A 13,759-nucleotide genomic window follows, 5' to 3' on the forward strand; every position below is an offset into this window, starting at 1 on the left:
CTGACGGAGCCAAGAGATACCTGGGTGGCACTCAAGGTGACATTCTGAGCCCACCGCAGTTGATTAGCTGATGGTTACGTATGATGGCTCTTAACTTATAAACTTCTGCGAGTATTATTTTAACCGCACAAGGCAAGAGGCACATGAAAAGAACAATTACCACTAGCACTCCTATAATTGTTCCTACAACATACCATGCGTGCGTCAGGGAAGGGAAGTGAGAAAACAAGGACAATGTCCGCGTGGGTTTTGTATACACCTAACAGTCCATTAATCTGATTTTGTGTTGCAAGGGCTTCAGTTACCCTCCCGGTGACATTGTTGAGTGTTGCTGCAGTCAAAGTCTCGTTTATGTCGAAGCAGCACCGGCAGGTTGTCGGGGTTCACCTGTACTGGCATCGGGATATACGTCGGTATCTTGGCTATTACTGCCGAGTCTCCCACCGTGGCATTCCAACATTCTGATAGCAGACAATTCTGGGACTCACAAGAGAGACTAGATGACTTGTTAATAGTAGAAGCATTAAAAACTATGAAGAGAAAGGGAGCTCTAACACAGACGGGCATTGGTGAGTAACTTATGTGCTTAAGTAACATTTGTTTCAAATCGAGAGCTTACGTGATCTTAAAACCGCTCTGGCCAGGTTGGCCCAATCCTCAGGAGTGAGGTAAAGTGTTCCCAGCGACTCCACAAAGGAAACTGTAAAGGCAGCCTGAGGTCCATAGGCACTGACCGCCTCCTTAAGCTGTTTTACTAACTTAAAGTCCAGCGGCTGATGATATCTTTGCTGGTTCTGATCTTCTAAAACAGGAAAGAACCCTTTGCTCGGATCAAGGACCTCTCTCCAACTTTGTGCCTTACACTCTGAACAATGACACGTCTTGGCGCAGCTGGGCCGATGGGGGGGGGCACTCACAGGGCGGCGCTGAGGGGTTTGAAAGCGGAGGCGGCGTAACATCCGCCTCCAGTGACTCCCGCTTTCAATTCTGGCTGCGCCCCCGCTTCAGCCTGCACTTCGGCCTTCAGCTGCGTCATGACCTCCCTCTGCATTTTTAACTCCTCCAACACCTTCTGTAATCCCGTCTCCTTGCTCTCAAACTGTTGCCGTATGATTTCTAAATCCTGAAGGGCCTGAAAACTGTAAGATTTCTTCTTCTCACCGACTTCCTTCTCCCCTATCTCTTGCAACTCACTATCTGAAAGTCCTTCCGAGCTCTCACTCCCGGGGTCAGAATCCTTAGAGGACCCCTTACGAGATTCCTCCCTTACTTGTTCCAAAACCTCTCCTCCCTGTTGCACCGCCTGTTTCAAGGGCTCTCTAGTGGACTGTAGGCATACCTTTACCAATGACCAAACGGCAAGAGTTCCGGGGGTCACCGATGGGCAGCATTTCAAATCTTCTCCTAAGTGCTCCCACAGAGGCATATTTAAGAGCCCTTCATCTATGAACCAGGGAGCTACTTCAGCCACTTCTCTTAAAAAGGTACGAGCCGTTTTCGTCTTTAACGGGGTACCATTGGCCTTGAGAACGTCCTTCAGCGGACTCTCCATCTTACACCTAGAGATCTCGTTCCCCATTCCGGGAGAAACTTTACCTTATCGTCCCGTAGAACTTCACAAACACCCTAACGTCTTATCGTCTACGGAGAGCTTTCCTGTTAAACCTTATCGTCCCCGTAGAACTTCACAAACACCCTAACGTCTCATCGTCTACGGGGAACTTCTTATCGTCCCTGCGCGCCGGTCGTACTTTCGACGGCTGCGGGGAGCGTCCCTGTCGCTAGACAGGCCTGCCAACTGACAGAAATGGGTGCAGTGCACTTGCACACTTTACCTTATCGTTGCTCTTACCTCGACCTTCGTTCTGCGTTTAAAGGTGGGAGGTCCCGGGTGTCGGCACCAGTTGTCGCTCTCGACCCGCAAGAACGACCCACAGACGAGGTGAGTGGCAAGCTTCTTTTATTACTTCTTCACCGGGGCCCCCCGAACCAAGCATTTACAGCAGTATATATTCACGTGTGTACGCCCCCCTTTCCGCCCAATCAGAGTGCTGTGCATGCAGCGTCCTCGTGTACTCTTATGTAACCGTGCAGGATTCTATTGTTCTCTAGCAGTGATCATGCGTTTATCTCTTGGCTCCTAGTGCTGTTCACGCGCCGGCCACAAGCGCACCCACATCCTCCTAAACCAATCATTTTCATTTCCTCAACCTTCAGGCACTCCCATCTACGTGACTCCTTGCATCTGCTGGATGGCTCTCCACAATCTTGGGAGGCATGGAGCATTTCCTATGTTAGAAGTGTAATTATAAATCGTTAAAATGCCCGCTTGATCACAGTACAGAACAATTTTATGGCCTCACTTGAATGCTCACTTAAGAATTTTCTCTGAAATGTACTCAGAGCAGAGACAGTTAAACAATAAAAGTGAGGTATTGTAAGACCATAATACTAACTTGGGAATAGTTGGGGTGGAAACCACTGCCCCTGGCTCAGCCTTTCCACGTTTTATTTGTTCATTTGATTTTTGGGGTGATAAGTTTTAAGTGAAGGAAGGATGGTCTTTAGATGCTTATGGGAAGGAGTGCCAGAATTTTCTGCCTTTCTTCCCATGTGAAGCACGCTTGTGAGGAGCTAAGCTGTACCTTTCTCCTCCAGATGTCCCTGGCTTCTTCTGATGTGGAATCTTGGCACTTTCTGCTGTCCTTTAAACTCCTGGGCATTGGTGAAATCTTGTCATGGGGTCTTTCTTTTAGTCAGAGTTTGTAGGGCTTCTGAGCCCATCCTTCCAAACCCTCCGTGTGCTGACGGCATAGTTGAAGGCATGAGAAAGATGAAGGGTTGACTAAAGACAGTCAGTCACTCAGCACCCTAGTCTCAATGTTTCTTTCTTGGCGTTTCCCTTGAGAATTCCTACTTAGTGTTTCCATCACTCAGCAGTCCTATGTGGTAGGAAAACCGAGGAGTATGTGTAGATAAAACCACCCATCCATAAGTGGATTCCTCCCAGTGTGCGCCCTAGGGTGGGGGACGTTATTCCAGAAACCTCCCACTCTCAGTCTCAGGGGCAGGCCTCTCTGGGGATGACCCCTTGGCCAAGAAACTTTTCCGACCTCAACCTCTGTTTTTCTTTATTTCTATAAAAAAAAGCCTGATTAACCTTAACCCACAGGGTCATGGCATGAATTTATTGAGATCCTGCTTATGAAAAAAATCACACTTAGTGTCCTGGAAACAGAGCTCAGCACAGGTGAGCCCTTTTCTTTGGATGTCTGTCTGTCTGGTTGAAGCCAGTAAAGAGGCTGATGGGGGGTCCTCTTCCAGGCTCCATGCCAACCCTGGCTGTTTGACAAATGATTAGATGAGAAAACGAAGGAGAGAACCTGACTTAAAAGATTGCCACAAAAGGGTAGTTCCATTTCAGAAAGGGACTTCTCCAGATTGAAAAGTTTTATGACTCACGGTAAATCAAAAGTTCGAGGCCTCGCTGGCCCCTCAGACTCTGTGGGAAAGAATAGGAGGGATGTTTTGAAAGACAGTGACCATTTCTAGGACTTTTCAAATCCCACATCATAGTTTTCCCCATGATTGCAAAGTTGATGTCACTTAAGCGTAGGTTCTTCTCTGTAGCTGATCAGCTGCAGGTCTCTGCTGGTCTGTGCAAACCTCATGTGTGAAGCTTCAGTCATTAATTCTCTGTCTTGCATTCTTAGCATTTACATGAATGAGATAAATCTTTAGGTGCTCTAAGCCAATGTCCTGACTCAGGGCTTCATGGGGAGGAAACCCTTCAAAAGCACAGAACATCACTGTCATTAGCATTTTGTGAATCCTTCAGTAACGTATTTTCTCCTCTTTTGCATACTTCGAAAGTTAGTTCAAAAATCTCAGGCGCACCTGGCTGGCTCAGTCGATTAAGGCACCAACTCTCAGTTTCAACTCAGGTCACGATCTCAGGTCCTGAGGTCTGGCGGGCACGGGCTCACCGCTCAGTGGGGAGTCAGCTTGTCCTTCTCCCTCTCTCCTTTGTTCCTCCCCCTCTGCCCTCCCGATAGAGTCTAAAAAACAAGATTTTCAGTTAATGTATATTTCACAAAATTTTGGAAACCAATTGTTTTCTGTTCCGTATGTGGCCAAAGACCATCAGAAATGGGTTGCGAGGAGGTGTAGCAAAGCTTGGCCCTCACGGGGTGTGTGGGGGGGAAGCGTGGTCTGTAATGGGGTGCATACAAGCTTCCGGGGGAGATCCTCCTCATAGGAGTCGGCAGTGCAGGATGCCTGCCCTCAGGGCGTCCTCCCCACTCCCCCGTTGTACCAGGGCGTTCATGGCCCCTGCTATGGTGTTGGTCACAGCCCAACAGCAACAGCTGCCCGGTGTCTCTCTGAGTGGGACGGGCTTGGTCTCCAGGTGTTTCTGAGAAGGGCTTGTTGTCTACAACGTGGATGATGATAAGTAATAATAAGTAATGGTAACATGATAAGTGGAAACTTAGCCCCTGTTCCTGCAAGTCCTCGTGGAGGTGTCTGTGTAGGGTTGTGGTGAGGGGCTTCTGTGGAGTCTCTGTATGGGTCTCCGTCAGAGGTCTCTGTGCACCATCTCTGTGTGGGTCTCCATCGGAGGTCTCTGCACATGGTCTCTGAGTGCGGTCTCTGTGTGGGTCTCCGTCAGAGCGGTGTGTGGAGGATGACGTTGGGCTGGGAGCGGGACACGCTGCGGGGGGGCACCCTCCTAGACTGCACACTCCTTCTGGATATGTTCCTTCCAGGTGGGGGTGGGACGAGCCCCATCTTGTCCGCCTGCCCTTCTGGGCTCTAGGGTAACCAAGACCGGGAGCCAGGCTAGTCCCTTGGCCTCTGAATCCCCACCAGTCCCCTGGGAGCCATCCTGGGGCCACACGTGTATGTAAAGATCACAGACCACAAGTCCATCCCGGGGCCTACAGTCCTACAAGCTTATAAAATTGTACAGATGTTAATTTCTCTGCCTGAAGGCCTTGCTGCCTCTGGGCACCTGGTGGTCCATGTGGGAGCTCAGGTGGCTTCTGGACACCCCCCCATCCCCACCCCCTCTACCCCCCCACCCCTGGACTTGGCAGCTGTAGTGGGGCAGAGACCCTGTGGGGACAGCCCCAGGGCCTCTAACTTCTCCCCTCTGGGCCCTTGGGTGGCAGTGGGACACCAAGGGTTCTCAGTTGTCACACCAGGCATAGGCACACCCTGTCACTTGGCCTCCTTCCTGGCATCCCACCCTAAGCACAAGCTCCCCCCACCCACAGCCACACCCCCTCCATCCCCCAGAAGGGGAAGGGGTTGCCGGTTAGCAGGCCCCTTCAGTGCCCTGGGGCTAGCAGGCTGGTCCCTGGGTGTCTCTGTGGCAGCCCCCACACATCCTCAGCGCTGGGAGTGAGCTCATCTCTTGCTGCTCCGAGTGTGAGAAGAGGGGCTGACAGAGCTAGGACTGGATTCCCTGGGGTGAGAAGGCTGCCAGGGAGGCCATCCTCTACTCTCCGCAGGAGACTGTCGGGGGCGGGCCGGGGGACAGGATTTCTCACCTCTGCCCTCAGGGCCAGCCTTGTGTCTCCCAACTGTGGGCCCCACTCTGACCTAGGACTCCATCTTCCTGGAGCCCGAGCAGGATTTCTGCCTTGGCAGACCCTCCCTGCAGCCACACAAGCTCCAGGTGGAGGGAGAGCAGGAGAGGATGGGCAGAGCGAGTTCCCGGTCTGGGTCTTGTTCACCTTGTCGTGGAAACTGAAGGAGATGAGGAAGGAGGCGGGGGTGGGCCCCACAGTAACCCATCCTCCAAGGCCCCATTTGTTCCGGAAGCCAAAGCACGCCATCAGGGAGAGTGGACCCTGATCCTTCCCACCCCCCAAAGCAGGGCACACACAGAGGCCAGCACCACTCACGAGAAAAAGAACATGTATTTTGGGGAAGCAAAGTAATTGTGGCATGGAGAAGCCATTAGCCCATAGAGGATGTGCTAATGTGAGAAAAAAAAGTTTTTCTCTGCACCGTTTGCGTTTTTTCTTGGAGGAAAGTTGTCCTCCTAGGAAAGGCGTGAGCAGCACAGAGTGGTTGGCCCGGTGTGATGTATCTTTGAAGGAGGCAGTGCCTGGGGCAATGTGGCTTTAGGGTGAGGCCTGAAGGGCCTGGCACCAGGGACCCGCACTGGCAGGGTCTGCCTGGGGCCCCCGGCACCCTGGCGGGGAAGGGCCACACGACCCACTCGGTCTTGTTGGCATAGCTGCGGCCCCTGGGGGTGCCCTGTGGGCTGGCCGTCTCCCTCATCACCCTCCTCTGCTCTTGGTAGGAGAGGACCCTGTGGTAGCAGACACTTGGGCGTGCCGAAGCCTGGAGATCCTTCTGGCACCAGCTGAACTCCGGGGCCCTGAGTCCCTGGTGAGGCACCATTTTCTCTTCTAGGATCTGCCCCACAGCAGTCACGACCACCTGAGCCTCGGCAGAAGTGCTGTCCATGGCCGACCTGCCTGTGGCTTGTCCCCGGCCCTGGGATGACGAAGACTTGCCCTTTTGAAGGGAATCTTCCAATCCTTTGCCTCTACTGGGAAGGAACCACTGGAGCAGGTGCTTCATCCTTCTCCTGAAGTAGTTTTCCGGAGGCACTGCCTCCTTCTTCAGTGAGATCTCACAGGTCTTGCTTCCCGAAGCTTCTGCTGACTCCTGGCTCTGGACAGGGCGTCTCACCTCACTGATCTGGAGGAGCTTCAATTCTGACAACCCTCTGGCAGGCTCTCTCGAGGGGGACCTCCTGGAGCTCTCTCTCTCCTCGTGGGGGACACATGATCTGCTCCGGCTCTTACATTGGTGTTTCAGTCTCAGGGGTCCCGGCTGCCTGAGGGGGCTCTGGCCACGGGATCTTTGGCCACGTGGCACCTGGGAAGTAGATGTCTCTTCACTGGACCTGCTCTGGAAGCCAGACAGACATCCCTGAGAAGCCAAGACGTCAGCAGCGAGGAAAACGTTGGACTGACAGTCTTGAAGGAGACGCTCAGTGGCACAGTCTTGAAGGAGGACCCCAGTCTCACAGTCTTGAAGGAGCACAGTGGGGCTGGCGGCCCGAGGCCGGTTCTCTGACTCCATCAACTTCTGGGGCTCCGATCCGCTGTGCCGAGCCTCAACACATAGCTCTTCGGGGTCTTGGGTGACCAACACAGTAGATGGCAGGGGGCTGTTGCTGTCCCCTGAAGACCCCGATCTTCTCAGCTCGCCAGAGAGGCCTTGGTTGTTGTCCAGCACATGGGGTTCTAAAGTGACTCCCCAGGCAGGGGCCTCCTCAACCTCCCCGGGCTCTTTGGCACTCAAATCCTGGGGCTCTAAGCTGAGTTCTAGCACGGTCACATCCCGTGAGGCCCAACCCCCATTCGCCCTTCTTGGCTCCTTCGTGGCTATTGCTGGACTTGGACTTCCCTCCAAGGTGCTGTTCATAAGAGTCCTTGAGGCAATCTCACTGTGCCAGATTCTGCCCACAAAGCTGTATGTGAAGGTCTGAGAAGGTGGCCTGGTCTCCTGTCCAGCCGGAGGGCCACCCCCTGGTGAGGTCCCTTCCAGAGTTTGCTGGATTTCCTTACATGTAGGCTGGGGAGCACCAAGGGGACTCCCCCAGGTGGGATAAGACTCTTTCATCACCTCTCCTTGATAGGGCTGAGGAGGATTTCCCACAAACTTGGTCCCTGAGCCGGCCTTGGATACAAAGATGGCTGAGCGGGGAGGGGAGGGCCGGGAGAGGAGGAAGCCCTTCTTCAACTTGAAGATGTTTATAGGCTTGAGAACCTTGAGGGGGAGGCCCCACCGGTGCTTCACCCTAAACCTTATGATATGTGCTTCTAGCATCCGCTGAGCGTATGGACTGAGGATGGAAAAATCATGGGAAGTGGTCATGCAGGGTTCCCAACACTTGGAAAGTGCTGGCTTTCCAGGTTTCCCATGAGGGCTTGGCTTTCCAGGAAGGTCCGAGGCGTGGTGGGCAGTGAGCCGGGAAGGGACCTGACCCTCTCTGGACTGCCCCAACTTCCTGAAATGGGCTTGACGGTCTTTTTCTGGGTGTTTCTCTTCTGCGCTGCTTGTGGAGGGCTTCAAGTCTGTGTCTGACTTCTCACGATTTCTTCCTGGAGCCTTCCCTGAAGAGCTCGTCACGCCCCTGTGTAGATCTTTCTGGATCCTCCCTGCACCGGACCTTGAATCCTTGCCCAGGCTTTTTCCTGGCACGGTCCTTCTTGGGTACCTGGACCCAGTCTTCTGCGTGGCCTGGCAGCTTCCATCCGTAGACTCAGACTCGGATGTGGGGCTGTGCCAGTTGCGTGCCTGGGGCACCTTCTGGAACTCTTGGTGAGGCTGTATCTTCCGGGATAGATGGATCCTGCAGGGCGGGCCCCTTTCTTGCTTCATGAGCCTCTTCCAAAGGTGCCACTCCAGTTGCTTCCGGAGCTCAGAGTCGATCAAGTTCCCAGGAAGGACAGAGTCTGACCCATGGCCCTTAGGGGCCTGCCCACCCTGTGGAAGGTTGGGAGGACCTCGGCTAAAGACTTCCTGAGATCTTTTCACCACAGCGGGTACCTTGTCACTTTCTAGTTGCTTCTTCAGGAAGTGACATTCCAGGTTCTGAAGGGCAGTTGACACGTAAGACGGTGTCTTCTGGGCTACAGGGCAAGACACCTCGCAGCTCCCCATCTTGGGTGGCAGAGAAGGCGGTCCGACTGGGACAGAGGGTGCAAGGCTTGCCTGGGTCTGGGGCTGAGCTACAGGTGGGAGCTGGGGCTGGTCCAGAGGGAGGGGCCGGGGCTGGGTCTGATCCAGAGGGAGGGGCTGGGGCAGAGGCAGGGGCAGGGACTGGGACAAGCTCTGGGTCAAGGGTTGGGGTGGGGCTGAAGGGTCTTGTACGTCCTGGGTCAGGGAGAGGCCTGGAGTCACGCTGGCCTGAATCTGGAGCGGCAAGGCATGAGAGAGCTCATTGAATATGATGGATGGGAGCTCCAGTGGGGGATCGGTCACCCTAACAGTGGCCACCAGGGACTCGCTGTGCAGAAAGGGGAGACCCCAGAAGAGCTGGCTGCATTTCTGCTCCAAACTGTCCCCTGGAATCTTGGGATGTGGGGGCTTCTCAGCACCGAACAGCTGTTTCGCTTTGCCGCTGATGCTCCAGAAGGACGGGCAGCCCATGGTGTCCTGCCCATCACCTGGGGACTTGAGCATTCTTCCAAAAGACGTCAGCTGGTATTTTGACCTTTCCTTCTTTTCCTTCTCCTTCCAAAACTTCAGTTCTGTTCTCTTGGCGGTTAGTATCTCCAGAAGCTTCTGGATGTCCGGGTTATTGAGAGGGGGGATCCTAGTCTCTCCCTGTCTGTGTCTGGGGTCTCCCCAGAACAAGGCCTCTGGTGGGCCGCCAGACAGGGGCGCTTGACGGGACTCCAAGCATGTTGAGGTGGACAGGTTCCAGGCATTGGCAGCTGCCTGCCACCAGGACAGGGCCGAAATGGGGTAGCGTGAGCGGCCCAGGCCCGAGATGGCTGGGCCAGGAGCTGTCCTGTCAGCTGACCAAGGTGTGTGTGGAGCTGAGCTCTGTGGGATAGGGCACGGCAGGGGTGCCCTTGAGTCACACTGAGGGAGAGTCAAAGGAGAATCCGGCTGCTCTGGGTCCAAGGAGGCTGTCAGAGGCCGAGGGGAGGCCTCGGAAGGAGGGAGACATGGCGGGGAAGGAGGAAGAGCAAGGGGCTGGTGTGAAAAGCCATCCGGGGGGAGGAAAGGCTCTGCTGGCCAGGAAGTACTCAGGGAGGACTGTGAACCGACAGAAATTGAGGTCGTCATTGGTCCTGATGGCAGGGTGGAAGCCAGAGGCCAAGGGGGGCCCGTCAGTGGAGCGTGGGCAGGTGATGGGGCCACAGTGGGAGCAGCGTCTTCCACAGGCTCCCTGCATGGCTGACTGGCTCCAGCTGGTGCCCCTCGGCGCACCTGCCCAGGGGCTGCTTGATGTAAGAACTGGTGAAAGCCGCCCTGGTCGGAGAGCCTCGACAGGTGGCTGTGGGAGACAGGAGGCGTGAGCAGCAGCTGGGGCCAGGAGCGGTCCCCACAGCCCTCCACGCCCCACACCCATGTCACAATGCTCCTGCTGTCCCTCAGCCTGGGGCTTTGGTCACAGTTTGTCCCCATGGCTCCTCCCGCCCCCCTCCCATACCCCCAGGGGCGGTTCTCTGCAGCCCGGGGTCACACCATAGACTTGGGGAGGCTCACCCAGGGGAGAAGGGGGCAGATTCTTTACCTTTGCAGAAGAGAGAACAGGTCCTGAACCTCTTCCAGATCCTGTAGGCAATCTCTGAAAACTAGAAACCGGAGACCAGGTCACAGAGGAAGGCGGGGCCCAGGTGTCTTACAAGAGGCTGGGTACAATGTCCCTTTAGGGGAGACCTTTGGGGGATAGGACTTGGAAGCCCCAAACAGCACTGTCCAAGGCCACGTGCCCGCACGGTGATTACAGGGTTCAAGATGGGGATCGCTTTGTCTTCCAAAGTGCTTCCTCGTTCATGACCTTGCTGTGGGAGGAAGGACCACGTGGCCTCAGAGGAATCTGAGCGGAGTTGAACAGCTTGTCCACAGTGGAAGTGGCAGGTCCCACTCCCAGTCCAGGCCCTGAGGCCCCTGCTGAGCAATACTGGTTTCCAGCCCCTCAGGGCTTTGTTCTGGCACAGAATCTGGGAAGCCTCTGGATTCGGCTCTCCCTCCTCCCATCCCCCAACCCCCCACCAGGGCTCTGTTTCCTGAGGGATGGGCTCAGGCCCTGGTGTCCTGGAGACAGTGGGGCTGGGCCCTCAGAGCAGGGGGGGAGGGGACAGTGTAACTGGGGCATGCAGGGCTGAGTGGTGGACACTCACCTTTCAGAGTCTGGTTTTTCTTGCTCCTTCCCCTCTTGCTTCTTCTCCGTGGCTCTGCATGGTACTGAGATAAGAAAACAGAGGGAGGCTGGGACTCCAGCCCCAGCAGCAGGTAACCTGGTGCTCAGGGACCTGACCTCCGCTAAGAGGTAGTTCTTAACCTCTGGTCCTCAGCTACTGGTCACTGTGTTTAGGACGCTGTCCTGCACCCCTCCACCACACCTGGACTCCGGCCTAAGATCTTCAGGGAGAAATCCTTGTGTCCCTCTAACCCCTGCCTGGTCTGGCTTGTCCTGGATGCATGGTGGTCTACTCTCTCCTGACAATTCTATTCTTTCCCATCTCAGGAGTCTCTCCAAGTAACTCGGAAAAGTAGAATAATAGAAAAGAAGACAGAATCACACTCTGCTGGGTCTGGGCCGAGGGTTCCTTACCTTCCTGCTCTTCCTATGTTTCTTGCGTGGTCGTGAGGACAGATCAGGCTGGAAATAGGAAAGTAAGAGGAAGAGGAGCCCCAGTCCCCATACAAAGGCAAGGATGGTATTAACTGCCCAGGTAGTGGGATTGGAGCTCAGCCAACTATCAGTAAGGAATTCCTGAGGGAAGAGATAATTCTCCATCTTTTTCCTCTGAGAAGCATTAGTCCCACCACAGTGCTGCCCTCAGGCAAATGAGCCTAGAGTTAGTGACCAGATCGCACTGCTGCCCTCAGGAAACTGAGCCCTGGGTGTGTATGTGCAGACGCAAGCCTCACGCCCACATCACAGAGCTGTGATCTGGTCACAAAGGGCCCTTGAGGACAGGTAAGGGACACAGGTAGCTGCACCACATCCCCTCTCTACCGCCTGCCCTGTAGCTCCGTCATCCTTCCACCCTCCCAGGCCTGACACTCCTACCCGCTCACCGTGCTAGAGATAGACCTTTGTCAATTTGCCTTTCATCCTGCATGGAGCTCAGAGAATACCTGTTTCCCTTGGGATCTCCAGTTGTGCTCCATCAGTTTCATAGCTTTTAAAAATCTGGACTTGTCCTTGGAATTTTGGTTAATTCCCAGGAATTTTGTCCTCTGTCTGCAGCTCCATTCTCCCCGCATAATATGTTGTTGCCTTGCATCACCCTAGTACAAATGAAACTCAAATTTCTTTGTGCTTCTTTAGCCATGTGCACTTTGAAAACATCTTAAGATGTTAAGATGCTTTATTTCAATTAATTGTCACTAACTTCAGCTAGAGGGACTTAGAAATTTAATGATTATTCCAAATTTACAAAGTAAGTACAAAACAAAGTGAAATAGTTAAACTTCCCAGGTATGTTTCTCAGTCAGTTCTAGTCTAGTTCTAGTGTAGGATTGGGCGGTTGTAGTTTTTCACTGACTTTCATCCCAGGGCCTGTTGGTTCTAAGGAATCTCCCGTACTTTGGACATGCCCGCCATTTCCTCTTTGGTGGATTAACTGCCTCATTTTTCTGCATAGTCAGGATCATTAAACACCTTAACTCTCATTTTATGTGTATTCAAAGGCATGAAGAGCCTAAGGTGGCCGAGCAGCCATCTTCAGTTCCACTTTAATGGAATCACAGCATGTCTCCTGGCAGCAGCATTCTTCCCTTTGAACGAGGGTCCCTAGATCTGCAGGGCGTGAGGGTCACAAAAACAAGGAGCAAAGTTTTCCTAGTGACATCATTAGGGTGACATGGGTGTCCCTCCATGTCTAGTGCTTGCTGCCTGGACCCGTAAATCCTGACTATGGGAGAAAGAGCATCACATACGGACGCATTGATTCAGAGCATACCCAGTCTCCTGAAGAACATTGCCCCAGGACACATTTTGCCTGCAAGTGATTGCCACCCAGCCAGCTCTGTAACTGAGTCTTCAAAAGGCCATTTTGTTGTTCTAGCAAGCCAGCTGCTTCGGATGGTGGAAAGCATGGTACGACCATGAATTTTACCACCATGGGCTCACTGCTGCCCTTCATCTGCTATGAAACACATTCCATGCCATGGATAAACACATACCATGCCAATGGGTAAAGCGTTCTGTGAGTCCAAGGATGGTAGATTTAGCAGAGGCACTGTTTGCAGGCAAGGAAACTTCGTATCCAGAGCAGGTGTCTGTTACAGACGCGGACCCGAGATTTGTGCTTGTGCTGAGGCTCAGGGGTCCGTGGTGTCTGCTGGGCCCTGGACCCCAGCTCCTAGACACCTTTCAGACTCCTCAGTGCATCTATTAGTGTCTGAAAGAAAAGGACACTGTGCCTTTCTGTTTTTGTTCCTTCTTTTACTTCTTTCTTCCTACCAGGCCTCATTCCACAAATCATCGGCCATGTGATTCGTGTGCTTTCTCTCAGTGTGTAAGTCACAAGCACCCTTTCCTTCCTTCCTCCATGGTGGGGGCTAGCCACGGCGTCAGTGTCCCCTCGATTTCACATGGAAAGAGTGGAAGTCCATGAAAAGTCACATATTCACGCATGGACACTGCAGGACAGGCGGGAACTCTGCGTTAGAGCTTCTCAGCAGATACTGTTTTCTTCCCGGGTTTGTCACTGCCTCACTAAGATTACATGTATGTCACATGTGGGCAGAAGGCTCTTATAACCCTAGTTTGCAGCAGTCACCACTGCGTCCTGGGAGTGGCGGCCGGGAGCTGAGGTGGGGTGCTGCCCGGCAAGGGGCACAGGGAGCCCAGGGGAAGAAGTGCTAAGCGTTCTCACTGCCCTTGATTTTCCCTGTTACTACCCTGGGCGGTGGTAGAACTCTATGGGCAGATCATATGGTCTCCAGGGCTCTCCCAGTGGGTCCAGCTGAGAAGCCAGGATCCCAGAACACACCCCCCCAGCGGTCCCATAAACTGTTGGCGGCACAGAGCATGGCAGGT

At 53.8% G+C, this 13,759-nt stretch overlaps 1 protein-coding gene across 1 annotated transcript; it reads right to left on the reverse strand.

The window, feature by feature from the left end:
* Positions 1-5,918: 5,918 nt before the first annotated feature.
* LOC131830371 (spermatogenesis-associated protein 31E1-like) lies at positions 5,919-11,585 on the reverse strand. The gene is made up of 4 exons (XM_059172646.1): positions 11,321-11,585; positions 10,887-10,950; positions 10,277-10,337; positions 5,919-10,036 (listed from the first exon to the last, which is right to left on the reverse strand). Exons 1-4 carry the CDS (start codon positions 11,504-11,506, stop codon positions 5,965-5,967), a joined length of 4,383 nt encoding a protein of 1,460 aa, XP_059028629.1. The 5' UTR covers positions 11,507-11,585; the 3' UTR covers positions 5,919-5,964.
* Between the last annotated feature and the right edge of the window lie 2,174 nt (positions 11,586-13,759).

Source organism: Mustela lutreola, chromosome 4 (genome assembly GCF_030435805.1).
Source record: "Mustela lutreola isolate mMusLut2 chromosome 4, mMusLut2.pri, whole genome shotgun sequence".
NCBI classification, from domain to species: Eukaryota; Metazoa; Chordata; class Mammalia; order Carnivora; family Mustelidae; genus Mustela; species Mustela lutreola.

Coding starts and splice junctions, on each gene's coding strand:
- LOC131830371 (XM_059172646.1), bottom strand. CDS start 11,506: ATGGAGAATTATCTCTTCCCTCAGGAATTCCTTACTGATAGTTGGCTG. Junction 10,338..10,886: donor GAAAAACCAGACTCTGAAAG/GTGAGTGTCCAC, acceptor TCCGGTTTCTAG/TTTTCAGAGATTGCCTACAG. Junction 10,037..10,276: donor CTGTTCTCTCTTCTGCAAAG/GTAAAGAATCTG, acceptor TGTCTCCCACAG/CCACCTGTCGAGGCTCTCCG.